General features: G+C 45.8%; 1 protein-coding gene across 8 annotated transcripts in view; it reads right to left on the minus strand.

Moving 5' to 3' along the window:
- The window catches only part of SNX31 (sorting nexin 31), a 68055-nt gene that overhangs the window by 25971 nt on the left and 26420 nt on the right, over nucleotides 1-15664 (minus strand). For 6 of the 8 annotated variants that reach the window (XM_082432760.1, XM_082432755.1, XM_082432754.1 and 3 more), the window contains 4 exons: nucleotides 12573-12683; nucleotides 8175-8265; nucleotides 7126-7213; nucleotides 3821-3890 (listed from right to left, as the gene is read on the minus strand). In XM_082432760.1, the coding sequence (XP_082288886.1) occupies nucleotides 3821-3890; nucleotides 7126-7213; nucleotides 8175-8265; nucleotides 12573-12683 (360 nt within the window). The remainder of the gene's footprint in view (nucleotides 1-3820; nucleotides 3891-7125; nucleotides 7214-8174; nucleotides 8266-12572; nucleotides 12684-15664) is intronic. The other 2 variants (XM_082432756.1, XM_082432758.1) reach the window with 2 other exon arrangements.

The following is a 15664-nucleotide window of genomic DNA, read 5'->3' on the forward strand; positions in this document are numbered from 1 at the left end:
AAACTTATACTTTTATATGCAATCTTCCATTTTGTTTAATGTCACTCAAATTTTAAAAAAGAAGGAGGAAGGAAACACCTTGCGGAAGTCCACTTGGCTCGTGGGACATCACTGGACACGCTTGCTTTAAAAAAATTGAGAGTATTCCTTAATGGTTAATTATGATGGCACTGTTATTTATCAGAACTCCTCAGAACTTTTTCCATTAACTTTTTAAAAGGATGATTGCTTCTCACTCACATATCCTAAGTACCCAGGACATAGTCTGTGCCCTTGGCCATTCAGAGTCTAGCTAGGGAGATACTATGTGAACCAGTATTCACAATACCAGGTGCGGGCACCATAATGGAGGGCAGAACAAAATACCATGAGGGCAGGGAGGGAGAAGGCAAGTAAGGCTTCCCAAAGGAGGCAGCACTGTGGTTCCCTCCCTCCTGCTGCCCTGGGGCCCCCTTTCCATTTCTCAGGGGCTCCGCTCGAATTCAAGGAATGATAATGGCACAAGATATTATGACATCAACTACAGTTTTTTGAAGACTTTGCCAGGCAAAGAGCTAAGGTTTGAATGTCAGTCTTTTAAAGCTGGAAGAAAACTTACTTAGAGACTATCAGTTCAGTCTCGTTGCTTCACAGGGAGAAATTGTAGTTCCAGTTCCAGAAGGATGAAGTGACTGGCCCAAGGTCACCCAGAGAGAGAGAAAGCCAGTGACAGAGCAAGGGATAGAATGCATTTTTGAAACTACAATTCAGTGTGCTTTCCATGAAGCCATCTTTCCCCCAGCTATAAGAGGAGGAGACACCATCGATATCTCTCTGGTTTACAACTCCTTAATGAAGACAGGTAAATATCGTATTATGATGCTAGCAGTTCCTAATTCTCACTACTCTGTATCCCTGGAAACCATGCCACAGAAACAATATTAGACTTAGGTGATGCATTCTCAATGAAGGATGTGCTGGCAAATAAACCAGACACTAATAATGTATCATAACAGCAAGAATGGCACAGAGCCTCAGTAAGCATTTAAAACGGTAAATTATGTTCCAGCTCATGTAACAGGGGTGTAAGTACACTGAACTTGGGTATACATGGATCAAAGTGGGATATGAAACGAGCTCAAAACTATATCCTAGCCATAAAAAATACCATAGTGAACATTAACTATTTAATAAGTGATATTTTGATTTGCCTTCTTAGAATTTAGAAGAGTTTCATGGAAATCATTTACTAGATGGTCTTGGTCTCTTAAAAAATCACCTAAGGAGAAATGTGTATTAAGGTTGTGAGTCCTGTGACATTCTGGCTGCTGGGGTCTGCTGTGTCTCTTCAGTCATACACCCAGGTTCTCTGCCCTGTGCTGAAAAAGCCAAGGTCCCTGTGTGGAGCTGGTGGTCTAGTGGGGGAGATATATACACAAATGATGCTCTATTTTGTCAAACTGATGATTCCGTTGATTTTACAATACGATGGTCTTGTGTGACACTAAGAAAAAACACTGCCAATTGAATTATAACACAGTGCCATGTGGCAGTCCTGTGCAGTGCATGAACTGCTCATGCCAGTCTCTCCCAGCTAGTAATTGCTTTCATTTCTTCTGAGACATGTGGCAATTTCTCTCACCTTCAGCAGCACTGCTCAGCCTGTGCTAGGCAGTCCTTTTGTTTAATCTTAGTATAAAATGGAGCAGTTTCCTCTCTCTGGGAACATAAAGCACCTGGTTGTTGCTTTGCGAGAAAATGTGAAACATGGAACTGTGGTCATTTCTTCAAAGATGAACATTTGCTTTTCCAGTATAAAAGGGAACCCTGCCACCCACTCTTTTCCTCTCTGTGTAAGCAATAACTCCCATTCCATGCAGAATCATACTTTATGAAGTAAGTTTAAATGACAATTAGACTCAACACATATGTCAACAACACACCTAATCCAACTAAAGGGAAAACAGTATGAACAGCTAGGTATCAGTTAGCTATTGCTGCATAACAAACCACTCCAAAATGAAGACTTGCTTAAAATAATCCAATAAAAGCAATGTAATTGCTTAAAACAAAACCAGAAGTCACCTAAGGAAGTGTGTGCTTTTCCTCTTCTATGCTCTTTCGTAAACCAAAGCATCAAAATCGACCCTTTCACTTTTTTGCTACAACCAAAGTACTGCAGGAGGTTCTATCAGTGTTTCCTTGTCCCCTTGCAAAGCTCATTAAAAGTAATGTCTGACCTGACACTTCTCCCCTCTCTTCAATTCTACCTCCTTAGTTTATGAAAAGCCACAGAGTATAGCAGCTTAGAACCGCACTGCATAAAACCCACCTGCAAATGTGTTAAATCCCTTTTCTAAATCCTCCACATCTAAGCCTACTCAATCCTTTGTCAGCAAATGTTATTTTTTCTTTTTCTTAAAAATGCAGATGGTACCAACTGCCTGACAGAATTATTATGAAGCTTAAATGAAACAATGCATTTAAAACAGTTAGTACTATGAGGGGCCCCCCAGGAGGCTTAATGCTAAGGTCATGCTGGGAATAGTTCTAGTTTCTGGAGATACAGCAGTGAACAAAACAAATTCCCAATTTCATGGAGAAATCATTCTAGCAGGGACAGAGACAGTAAACAAAAATGTTATATATAGTGAAATGGTGGAAATGCTAAGGAGAAGATAAAGCAAGTACGTCAGGATGTGGGGCTTAGTCTGAGGGAATAGAAAACCGTGGGAGGGTTTGAACAGGCCAGGAGTTCGACCCACCATTCTGCTGCTTGAGAACAAACTGAGGGATAACCTCATGGAACACCTTAAAAGAAGTTTCCAAACCTCCCTCCCAGAACTAGCAAGCCAGGCCTGGGAAAGGATCAGGCCTCCGAAGATGCTGCCTCATGAGGGTGAAGAGTGGCGGGGAGCTGGGGAAGCAGGTGGGAGCTGAGATGGGGGTAACCAGTGGGGCATCACAGAGACAGACTCTGCTGACCATGGTTGAGCAGAGCCTTCACCACGTTAAGTAGGGAAAGGAAAGGAGGCCAAACTCTAAATTTACTTTTCTGGAGACTGAGGGGCAGGGGTAAGGCAGGACCGACTACATAATTTGCAGGGCCTAGTACGAAATGAAAATGCAGGGTCCCTTGTTAAAAAATTAAGAATTTCAAGATGTGACAGCAGAGTATTCAACAAGCCTGGGGCCGTCGGAGCATGGAGGGCAGGGGGCAGTGCAGCGCCACAGGCCACTTGCCCATGAGGCTGGCCCCGGGGGCAGGTACACTACTTGTTGGTTTAGGGAAAAAGAAGATTATGCTAAAGTGAGATTTAGGGACCATGCGTGACTTTAAATTAGCAGGGATATCCTTTCCGGGCTCATGTAAATTAGCCTAGATGATGGAGCGTCAGCTGCCAATTCGGAGAGATTGTTAGAATGGAGTAGAATTCTTCTCCCTCTAAACTCTACTTCTTTAAAAATATTTATCTATTTATCTATTTATATTCTATTTATTTAGTTACTGTGGTTAAAATATACATAACATTTATCATTCTAACCATCTATAGGTATACAATTCAGCGGCACTAAAAACACTGACAGTGTTGTGTAACCATCACCACTCTCTATACCTAAAACTTTTTCATCATCCCTAGCAAAAATTCTATACCCATTAAACAATAACTCTTCCCCTCCTCCCAGCCCTGTGTAACCTCTATTCTACTTTCTGTTTATATGAATTCGCCTCTTCTAGGTATGGAGGTAGAATTCTGAACTGCCACACGTGTTCTGTAATGGTTTCAAACTCAAAAGGCCTATAGTATCTGGTGTTCTGTTAGCTCTTGGTTCGCCTCACCTGCATGTAGATCAAATCTACAGCTGCTCTGCAGTCCATCAGCCTGGAGTCGAGGGACGGGTCCAGGTACCTGCGTGATTCAGGAGCGTTCAGTTAACTCATGACACGGCTAATGGGCACACCTGGGAGTGCATGCTCTCCGAAGTGGTGGTCCTCGACGCCTTGAACCAAGGCCCCCTTTCTAGCAAAGCCACAACCCTCTGCTTGCCTAGTCTTCACCTGTCCTTCCGCCTCTTCTGTTTCCTATTGTCTTTATATTGTAAGCTTACCTGGTGGGCTCTGAGAATAGAAATGCAAAAAAAAAAAAAAAGCTTGAAGGGAATGGTGTACATCACCGTTCACACCCAGCCCCCCTCTTGGCCACCAAGTCTTCACGCCCTCACCCCACCTGCAATCCCTGGCATAACGATCTGCCCTGTACCCACATCTATATCACTGCCTGGTACCCAGGCCACGTCATCTCTTGCCTGAGCTGCTCCCGTGACCTCCTCACCAGACTTTCTGCCTTGGTTGTGTTCCCTCAGTCCCACACTCCACATTCTAACTGGAGTGGTCTTTCCCAAGTAACTTTTCAGACTCTCATAGTCCCAGGAGTTAGAGCATTTATCCTGTTTGCTCCCAAGACCCCAATGTCATTTCCGGTTCCATCTCTGACCTCTCTCCCCTCCCCCACACTCTACATTCCAACCCTGTTTTCTCTTCTCTTCCTCCACCCCGAAGACCACTCGCCTCATCAGCCTCCGTCCTGGCCTTATCCGCCTCTCCCACAAGCTTCATCCTCATGTCCCCTCCTCTGGTCTCTAGTCCCCGAGTCTGTGTTAGCAACCCACCCACCCACTGTGCTTCCTCAGCACCCTGAGTTTATCCTGACTGCTGCTCTGATCAAGCTGATCTTGACACCAGGTGTGAAGACTCCTTAGATCAGGGCTGGGTCCTATTCAGACTTGCCCCTCTGGACAAAGGGACTTGCAAATAGCAGGGCCTCATGTCTGTCTAACAGCTCTAGAATCGCCAGGATGAAGTGAAGTTGCAAGTACTGTGTGAGCCCAGTAGCAGGCTAAGAACCGACAGAGACCATCAGGAGAGGGTGCACCAGGGCTGGTCTATCACCAGTCTGAAGGCACAGCTGAGCAGAATCAGGGCACTCAGCAGTGGAGGGGGAGGAGACAGTGGGATCGGCATAGACCAGGAAAAAGATGAAAATGTTGCTTGAAGATCAGCTTCATTCTAGGGGCTGCGGAGGAGAAGCTGAAGTATTCCTCCCTGTATTCCACTTAGCTATTTCACCCCTTCTTCCCAGGTGCCCCGTGTGGCAGAGAATAGCAACTGTTGCACCAGAGTTGGAGAACTCCCAGACCCACCCCAGACTGGGGCCCTGCGAGGCCAGGGCAGGCACCCTCTGGTCTGGAAGGAACTATACCATCTTTGGAGAGATGCACCAGGGAATTCACAGACAGAGAAAAATCCCTAAAACTTGACTAGGTCTCACTGCGAGGCCTCACCTGCTGGGAATTCCACAGCTAGTGTTAGTCAAGCGAGCCTCCCTGCTCCAACCCAATAAGACCTCACTCTGGACAGAGGGCCAGGCACCTGCGGGATCCTTTCTCCAGGCTCTCCCCTTCCAGTGACCTCATCCTCAGCTCTAACAGCTGAAGTGGGACCTCCTTTCCTCCCAGTCCCCAGGAGCAAAGGCAATCTGCCCGGATCTGAGATACAGGCTGGTGATGGGGTAGACATTTTTGCCTTGCACTTATGATCCAGAAGTTATCTATTTAATGAAGACATAGGCAAAGCCCAATTTCCAATTCAAGCTTCGAGGTGAGGGACAGAATCCTCATCTCTTCTTTGATCTCAGGTTCTCTGGAGAGTCCATGGACAAAACAGTCTAAGCCCCAGGGATTTGGGGGGTAGGGGTGGTTACTATTATCATCATTATTATCATCAATATAACAATAATAAACATGACCAAAATTTATTGAGCATATAGGATTACTCCATTTAACTCTCACTATAATCCTATGAGATAGACCCTATTATTATTATTTCCCATTTTACAGATAAAGAAACTGAGGCTTAGAGAGCTTGAATAACTTGACTGAAGTTCAGCTAAACCCTGCGATTCACATACTCAGATCCCAGGAACAACTATGCTTAGCCACCTGTTATTATGGGCAGCTTCCAGAAGAATAACTACTCTCTAAACTCTCAGACGGAACTGCATCCTTTTCCCCTTCTCAGGGCTCCATGTCACAGGTTTTGACTGTTTCTCAGAATACTTTTGAATAGCAGTATATGAACTTCTAGCCCTGCTGGGAAACTTCTTCCAAAATTCAAAGGCACAGCCTGGAGCTCTAGCAAGGCATCACAAGGTCAAGATATCTACTATTCCTCGATGTCAAAATGCCTTTCTTTGAAAACTTCTGTGTTCAGATTACAGATTAACTGGGCTGGGCGAGAGTGAGCCAAAGAAGCAATCCAATACAGCCACGGTAATAAACATGGGAAATTACAGATTAATTCTCCCATTCCCCCATTGTTATTTTGTTTGTTCTTCAGAGGACCCCTTGTTTCTGGGAGAAATAAAAGTATTTTCTGCAAAAATACTGCAGATTTTTTTCCTAGATTGTGTCCTATCAATCTAGGAAAATATGTCTGGCTCTAGTAAATTAGCATGTATTGTTGGAACCCTTTAGGAATATAAGCCAAATACGTAGAGTTCAAATTCACTGTGGGGGAATTCCCTGGGGGTCCAGTGGTTAGACTCTGCACTTTCACTGCTGAGAGGGGGGTGGGTTCAATCCTTGGTCGGGGAACTAGGATCCCGCAAAAAAAAAAAAAAAATTCACTGCGAATCGGCTGAGTCCACTCTTTGCCTTCAGGGAATACCACAGTTCAACAGATAAATCAGACTTGCTTGTAATCATCAACAAAGTCCTTCAATTAAATACAGTCAGTCATCTATTCCAAAGCAAACACACGACCTATAATTCCTCACCATTACCTGCTTCAATCCCCAGCCCCACCACCCCCAGCCTTACCTTCATGGCTGCCATCCTCATGATAATATCCCTCAAGTTTTTAACTTGAGACCAGTGAAAGTCATCCTCAACATCCTATTCTTTAGGGCAAATGTTCTGGTTCATTCCCTCCTTTCTCTCCTTCATTGCTTTCCTGGACCTTCCCCAAGCTCCTGAGCTCCCTGGAGCTGTCAGACTGTGAGCTGGATGTGGGAGATTCTGACAAGCTCTGATCTGCAAAGCTAAGATATCCTGAGATACCTTCTGTCACAGTAAATGCTTACTCACCACTTCCTGAGTCCAACCTGGAAGTTTTCCACTTCAGAACTGCAAAGGCTAACATAAGGGAGTTCAAAGTCCACCAGTTTTTTAATGACTAGAGAAAGGGAAAAGAGTCTTATTGGTTGAAACAGCACAGATAGTTTTCATACAGTGCAGTGCTTTAAAATGATAAAATAGAGCATTACTATTGGAAGAATAATAATACTGTCTTGCATTTATATGTAATTTTTAACTTTCTGAAGTTCATTTAAAAAATAAGTAGCATGTGATCCTCATAAAAGACCAATGGCTTAAGTAGGGGACATTTTCACTGTGATACAGATGAAGAAACTGGGGTCCAGAGAGGTCCAGTGCCTTCACCAGCACACCACAGCTCCTGGTGGCCAAGCTAACTTCCACCTCCAAATCACCTCCCCACAGCTTCTGAGGACATATGTAAACTACTCGGAGACAACTGATACCATCTCACAACAAAAAAAGTTGTAATATCTCGAAATGCACTGTAGAGAAAAGCAAAAGCTATATGAAACAATGTCATTGGTCACGATCTCACTGCATGTGTATTTTTTAAAGAACCTAAGAACTTATTTACATCATCCACATTTCATAGCAAATATTCCTTAACGAGGAGATATTCCTTAACAAGGTCTGATGGGATCGGCTGATGCCCGGAGACCAGCACTTCATCCACAAGGGGGTTGTGGCGTGGCTGGAGACCAGCCCCCAGTGTGCAGGGATAAAGGTGCACCGGACAGAAGCGCTGGGGCTCAGGAGGCACAAGACGAAGTGTGGTTACTGGAGAGAACTGATGTCTTGCTCCTGACCACACTGCCTCTCTGGAGCTGCTCACCCCCAGCTCACCTTGAACAAAGGCACAGCCCCCCATCCCCCAATGTCCGGTTCAGGGGCCGAGAGTCGTAGTAGAGACCACACACTAGGGCGTTCCCCTGGGGGGGTGACTGGCCCCTCAGCTGCAACCCCGCATCTCCTGGCTGAGTGCCTGCCCACACCTGCCCACCCCGTCTCAGGCTGCCTGCATTTCCTTCTCTCCTTACCAGACAGCTTGCCCTCTTTGTAAGACCGAATGAGAAATAGTCCAAAGTATCCCAGCAGCTCCTGACACAGTCCAATTTTGCGTGATACCACCTTTAACCAAAGATGAGAAAGAGGAGGGAAAAGTTAGGAGTGTCCGCCTGTAAATACCAATAAAAAGAGCTTTAAGGGGCCAATGGATATTAAGAGAAATCTTTCCCGAATCTAAAAATGGTATATACTCATTTTAGAAAATTTGGAAATTTTAAAAAATTACAGTGAAAAAAATAAAAACCAGTCCCCCCAACAATGGACATGAACTGGCCCCCAGCTGAGACTGGTTTGTCCCATCTGGGATGAGGACTTGTCTCCCAGATCGGTTTGGCATCTATTGTCCACTGGAGGGCAGTAGCTGTTCTCCAGGACCATCAGCCCTTCTGTAATACCTACCCCTGGGACCCACACTCTAATTTACCTTCCCTGGGGGCTGGATTACCAGATATTGGGAAAAGAGATGTTCCCCACCATTGGCTGGCATATAGAAGTATACAGGCTAATGTCCGCCTATGACACGCCAGGCCTGCTTCTCTCTGATGTCTGCTGTGACGCTCAAGGCTAATTTATGTGGCTTTTGCTCAGTGAAACCTCAGAACCCGGGCACAGGCTGCCCTCATTTCATATTCCTCTTTGACCTTTACCTCAAACAGCTTTCATTTCAACACCAGTGATTTCGTTTTTACCAACTGGTCATGAGGCTGTAACCTCGAAACATTTCACATCCATTCACCCTCCCTTAGTAGGAACATTCATGCTTCCACAGACTCTTTCCCTCTCCACTTGGCCAGCCCACCCTCTCTTTAAGGCTGGGTTCCTGGGTGATTTCTCTGCATGCCTAGTCTGAATTCGCTAGATCACCTCTGCAACCCTCTGCGCGAGGGTCCACCTGTATGGCTCTGTGCGTGAGCTGACCCTTTGACCATGGCTCCAAGTTCTCAAGGTGGCAGTTGTACCAGGCTCAAAGGGGTACTTTCTTGTCCGAGGTCTGTAAATTACCTTGGGAGACGGTCTGATTAGGTGGATGGTATGAGTAGGTGTTCTCAGAATAGCTCTGAAAATAAAGAAGAGCCTGGGAACTTTTCACAACTTCTACTCAATGTTTATCCCCATTCTCCTTCTTTCTACCTTACTCTCTTCCCCATGCCCTTGCAAAACAAAAACAAAAACAAAAACAACAAAGCAAAACCCTGAACCAAAACACAGGGCACCTCTGTGTGTGGGGCTGAGTGTGCACCAGTGGTAACAGATTGCAAAGTCGTCTTCTCCTAGAGTAAATATGAACCCATGCCCACTCAAATTAGATTTCTCTCTTCTCTGACTCATTCAGTGAAAACAGCAAGCTTACATGCCAAGGAAGATAGAGGAGTGGGAACGGAGGCACTTTCTATAATTTATAAAGACATAAATACAGACACCTTTCGAGGGGGAGAAAGCAGAACAAAAAGAGACACAATAGTATTTCCTTCTTAGCAAATGTTAATGATGCTTCAAAACACAAACACCACCAATAAAACTACATTAGCACAAATGCATAGAAAGCAAAAAAGAGATTTTAGTTTGTTGCTGGTCCTTAAAGAGCCCATCAGGATGGCTAGAGAAGGAAAGTGAGCGTGGTGACAAGTATGCTTGAGAAGATACGGACAATAATTTTTAATTACAAAATGTACGTTACATTTTTATGTCAGCTAGAGAATTTCCCAGCCCCTGGAAGAGAACTCACATCTGTGCCTGGCCAAGTGCTCGCTTTACCTTATACAGAAACTCCTTTACTTCATTTTACCTCCAGTGCTAATGATGTCCATGCTATGGATTTGAATTTCTCACGAGCCAATGTGATGGAAGAGGGGAAGTACATTTTTCTGAGGTTAATGTACCTCATTCAACTTCTGCTATCAGTTACAAGGGGAACTGGACAAAACAAGTTGCACTGTGGAACCCTAGACTTACTGCCCTACTCAATACTTATTCAGCACTCCCTCTAACATCAATACTAATGATGATAAAGAACCGTACTCAGCACTGCTGACGGATCGTGAGCTATTGCTATAATTACTTAGACATCATTTCAAAAAATTAAATAACTTACCCAAACTCACATGTGGCAGCTCTGTAATTTGAATCTGGGACTTGTCCTAACCCCAGCAGATAGGAGATCCCATACTCCCACCAGCAGCCAACTTCAGCTACAGTTATGTCTAGTTTGGCCAGTGAGCCCAGTGTGTATAAAACATGTCAATAATGGTGTCCTTGGGCAGGGCAGCTGCTCTCCGGTTCTGTGTAGGCTCAACCATTTCCAAATGAGCTTATATCCTACAGCTGCACCCCTGACTTACCTGCCTGGCCCCAGAGTACCTGAGTTTGTGGTCCCTACCTTCACTATTTCTGTCTCCTCCTCTTTCTATTACGTGTCTGTCTCCCACCTTGTAAGTCCTGGGAGGGCAATTTAGGGAACTGTGTTTTGTATTTTGGGGTCTCTTGGTATAAATCCACTCAAGTGTTAAGCATCAAGGGCCCTTGATAATTTCTAGAAAGATCATTCTAGAAATCAGTACAGATTAGCAAGATTGGAAGCAGGGAGATTAGTTTGGGAGCTGCTAGGGGCATGGGGATGAAGGGGAGGAAATTGGGAGGGGGATGAATAGGAGAGAGACTTGGGATGTAGTGTCAGTAGGATTTGGGGGGTGAAGGAGGAGGACCCAGGGTAGCTTCTCAATGGATGGCCTCAGCAACCAGGTCACAATCCAGGAGCCAAGAAAAGGGTGTATGTAGTGACTAGTAGGAAGAAAGGTGCAAAATAATCATTCTTGAGCAGAGCAAGATCTAGAGAAGGAGTATTTCCTAATCTGAGGACTCAACCAGGAGGGTGGGCTCAAATCTCCAGGCTGGGAAGGGGAGCCATGATGCAGGAGGAGGGTCCCACAGTCTCAGGTAGAGGCAGGCTCAAGAGCTGGGAGCCCAGCAGGGAGCACCTCCAGTCATTGGCTCAGAAGGTGGCAGACACCAGGACCCCAGCACAAGAAATTTCCGTCCTTGGAAAGGTCCTAGAAACTTTCCGACTTCCTCCTGTTTATAACTTCTTATTCTCCCTTGAATGTTTCTCTGGAGGATTAGAATTTGTGAAAGAATTTCGATCTAAATGGAACCGGAGGATATAAGATGGAAAGCCCCACAAGTGTGACTCAGGAAGACAAGACGTAAGGACTGAGAGGCTGATTTCCCGTAAATGCCTAATTCACAGAAAACAGATAATATTGGAATTTTCTTAAATGATAGGGAGTTAGTCCGGGGTTGCCTCATATCAGCCTTGGAAATTTTGCTCATGGTTTCTAGAGACCCAAACAAGATAATGACCCAGGTCAGGTTGGTCTCACAAAATAAGTGGAATTGAGCTTTGTTTGTGTGACCGGACTGGTTTTGTCTGCTGGGGGAATTTTCAAATCTGGTCTCCGTTTGTTTTGATTTTAGTAGACTCTAACTGAACTCTCCCCTCTTTACATTCCCGGCCCATAAATAAAGCCTCCCCCAAACCCTCAGCAGACATGCCGGCAGCCTTTCCAGCTTTCATGTCCCCAGCTGCAATTCCTCTGCTATTCCTGAATACACTCATCTTCTTGACAATTTTGAGCTACCTCATTTTACCTTTTTATTTAAGTTGACAAACTAAAACCCTCCAAAGGCAAGGGACCTGGGAGCTGGCCCTAGAGCAGTGTGTGGGTGTGAGAAGACAGAGGCCTCTCTGAAGCCGAGCTCGAGGAAGGAAGGGCCTCAGGGACAGAGCTGGTAATGGCTGCATCTGCAGAAGGAAGGATGCTTTCTGGGTCTCGTCCTCTGAGTCCTCAGAGAACCGACCAGAACTCAGTTCTGGCCCTGTGGACCCAGAATTAGAAGTGCTGGGCATTGGTTTCAGGGGTTTTCCCCTGCGAGGGAGGAGGGACCACTCTTTCTGGCTTTGACAACCCCACTGTCACTCTCTGCCAGAAGCTGTCACCAGCCCACCTGGGTAGTCTCATCTGGGCTCCACCCTCCTTCCTGCTCCTAAGTAGGGACATCCTGTAATAAAGCACTTGGCATATTTGCAGGGCACATCCCTGGCTGAGTTCCAGAGAACCAACAGCAGCCTTCGCAAGGACCTGGAAAGTTGATGCCCACAGAGGGGGAAAAAAAACCAAAGAGACCCTGGGGATTGGCTGTAGCTGAGATTCATCCATCAGTCTGTCAGAAAAAGCCAGCATCTCTACAGATAAGTCATCCAGAGTAAAATGATAGGCAGGAAGCTTCTGGAAGGTAACCGTATCCTAGTCCCTGCCTTCAAACAGAATGATTCCTAAATTCAATTCTGGGGCTGGAATTTGGATAGAATTTACCTCTAGGACTCTTTCGGCAGTATCTGATGTTAGAATTTCGACTTTAATGCTCCTTCCATCGGGCAGAAATATATCCAGAGACGCTTTCTTGGTAGTGATGCTAAATGTGTCCTATAAGCAAAAGGAAACACAATGAGCTTTGTCGCCCTTCCGTGGGGCACATCGATGCAGGAAACAGTCATCTTCTTCTCTGTGGGCCCTTGGGGCATACAGTATCCAAAGCAAATGAAAGCCAAGTGCAGAGATTTGGGGGACTGGTTTTGGGGGTGGGGTGGGGGTGAGGAGAGGGTGGAGAGGAGCCCAGGCAAAGCAATGACATGCAGCTTGAATAATTTCCAAATAAACAAGGCATTCGTCTTAGGAAAAAAGCTTTTAAGAAAATCATCCACGTGACTCTTGGTCATCCCAGATTTCAACTCTCATATTGAATATTGCCAGGCATCCCTAAAAGTTTGTAATATGCGCTAATTTATGGTTCTGCTGCAGCAAAACTCTGAAGCCGCAAACTCTGAGGCCTGTGCGGGGATCTGGTCTCTATCTGGTGAATAGGCACCCAGCTAAGGGGCCAACACCCCAGCTCAGCACAGCCCTGCCTGCACTTTCGCATTCTGGCCTTCTCTGAGGGGATGCGTGTGTTCCAGAGGGGACTGCGAATCCGGGCACCTGTGAACCTCTTGGATGGAGCATTCTAGTATGTCAGAGACATGCTAGAGACAGGGGAAGCCCGTCCGAGTTCAGGAAAGCGCGAGGCTGAGGTTGGCACTCAGTTACCGTAGAGAGAGTGACCCTGGCGGGGAGGCAGGGCCAGCAGCTGCCCACACGGGCCTCCAGGGCAGCTGCATCTGGCGGGGGGGGGGGCTGTTCTCAGTGCCTCTGAAGGGGACCCTGTCAGTCCACAGAGCTGCTTGTCTCTGGGAGGCTGATCCCGGTCACAGCGTTCTCATCTCAGGTTCCACAATGGACTAAACCCTGACGCAGCCACTGCATGCAATGCGTTCACTTCTCTCCTAGGCATTTAGAATGGCACTAGTGGTGTGTCATCCTTGGCAGAAATGAGAAAAGAGCCATTCAAATCATTTTCTGTGTTCTGAGCCTGCTATATAAGTCAGAATATTAGTAATTAGCAACACAGTGTGTGGGGATGGGGGCGGGGGGTATGCGGGGAGAGGCAGTATCTCTTTTTAGTGACCAGAAAATTTACATCCAGGCCACCTCCTTCCTGGTATTGGTTTGGGGGAGGGAAGATCCTGATGACTGATCAGAAGATTATTGGGGGATCACGGGGTTGGGGTTCAGGTCAGCTGACCAGGTGAGACCCCCTTCCCCTCAACAGGCAGCACCTCGCCCTCCTTAGTCCTCCTGACCACCCCCTGCCATTCACAGACACAGCGGATTAGGCACCTGGCTTTGTAGGGAACCAGGAAATCCAACAACCCAATCGCACCGCCCAGGTACCTCAAAAGGTCCATCATGTTAGTGACAGGCTTATTTTTTCCTAATTTTGTTATCCAAGGGCAAGCTTTGACTTTCAATCTTAACCACGCCTACCCTGAACCCACTTACTTACAATCACTAAATGTCTATGATTCTGAACCTAAGTACTTTAGAAGAGAAATGCTGCTGCTTCCCAAATTCAAAGGGTTCGTCCACAAAAGCAGCAGTTTGTGAATGTGTTATATCTACATATACAGGCAACTTGTAGAGATAGCATCTCATTTATGAGTAAATATAATAGCTATGTATTTATTACATACAAATATATTGTTAGATCACGATACTGATAATTGTGCTCTGTGCTAACTGCTTCACATATATTGAACTCCTCCAGGACATACTGCTAGTTGGTGGCAGAGGCAGGATTCAAGGCCAGCTCCTCATGACTCTACAGCCTGGGCTCAACTAGGTTGGACTTAACTCCTGGCTGGTCCAGGAAGGCTGGTCCAGCATTGCCTTGGAGTGAATGTTTGTGTCCCTCCTCCCCCATTCATATGTTGAAGCCCTAACCTCCAATGTGATGGTATTTGCAGATGGGGCCTTTGGGAAGTGATTAGGGTTAAGTGAGGTTGTGTCCCTCATGATGGGATTAGTTTCCTTGTAGGAAGAGACACCACAGAGCTTGCTCTCTCTGCACACACGCACAAAGAAGAAATTTATTTCTCACAGTTTTAGGAATTTCTGTTCTTTAAGATTCCCAGTTACGGCAACCCGAGCAGACTAACGTATCATAACAATCATAGTGTTCCTTCCACTCTCAAAAGTGTCCGAGTTTGGATAAGTTACATGGCTGCCATGTTACTACCATAGTACCAGCATGAGTGACCATGTTATGCTGCCCCCTCCATGTACAGTAAGTGTCTGTCTGCCTGAGTGAATCTGCCACTTATTGAACACTGTGTTGGTCAATTTTCAAACAGTCCTGTGGCTTCTCCCTGTCAGTACTAGCCTCCAAATCAGCAGATGCTAAACCAACCACCTGCCAGGTTTTCCCTTCAGGCATCCAGTGCTGGGACAACCCACCTCCTGGGATCCTGTGAAAATCACTCCAAGCCCTCCCACAGCATGTCAGGGGCACTGGTTTCCCGCCTCCATAGCACAGGCCCTGAGCTCTCCCTACACAACCTCAGCCATACTTTCTTCACTTCTACCTTCCTGGGGGAATTCTGGTAGATTTCCCCACTTCCCCTGCAGTTATGATAACTGATAACAGTAGGGCTCCCAAGACCCCATATCTAGCAGAGTAGTCAAGGGTCAGGGGTTTCCCCAGAGCAACTGTTGCAAACAGTCCCTTTCTAGGTATACCTTTGCCTAGGTCTTAGGTTCTTAAAGGTATTTGGCCTCACAAACACTTCTTACCTCCGAGGAAAAACACACTTGAAATGAATGGAAAGATGTCATTGTCTTTGGGTTTGATTTAAGGAAAAGCTACCATTAATTTGTTACTTCAGTGCAACACCCAACTCAAACTATATTGCAGACCAATAGATATCTAAATTATATAAACAGTTAAAATGATAGAAACGCATATCCATATTAAATTCTTCTGCAAAAGAAAAGCGAGGAAGCAGATTGCATTGGTAGAGTGGGTCAGATTA

The sequence above is a fragment of the Balaenoptera physalus genome, assembly GCF_965194825.1.
Source record: "Balaenoptera physalus genome assembly, chromosome: 17".
Lineage (NCBI taxonomy): Eukaryota > Metazoa > Chordata > Mammalia > Artiodactyla > Balaenopteridae > Balaenoptera > Balaenoptera physalus.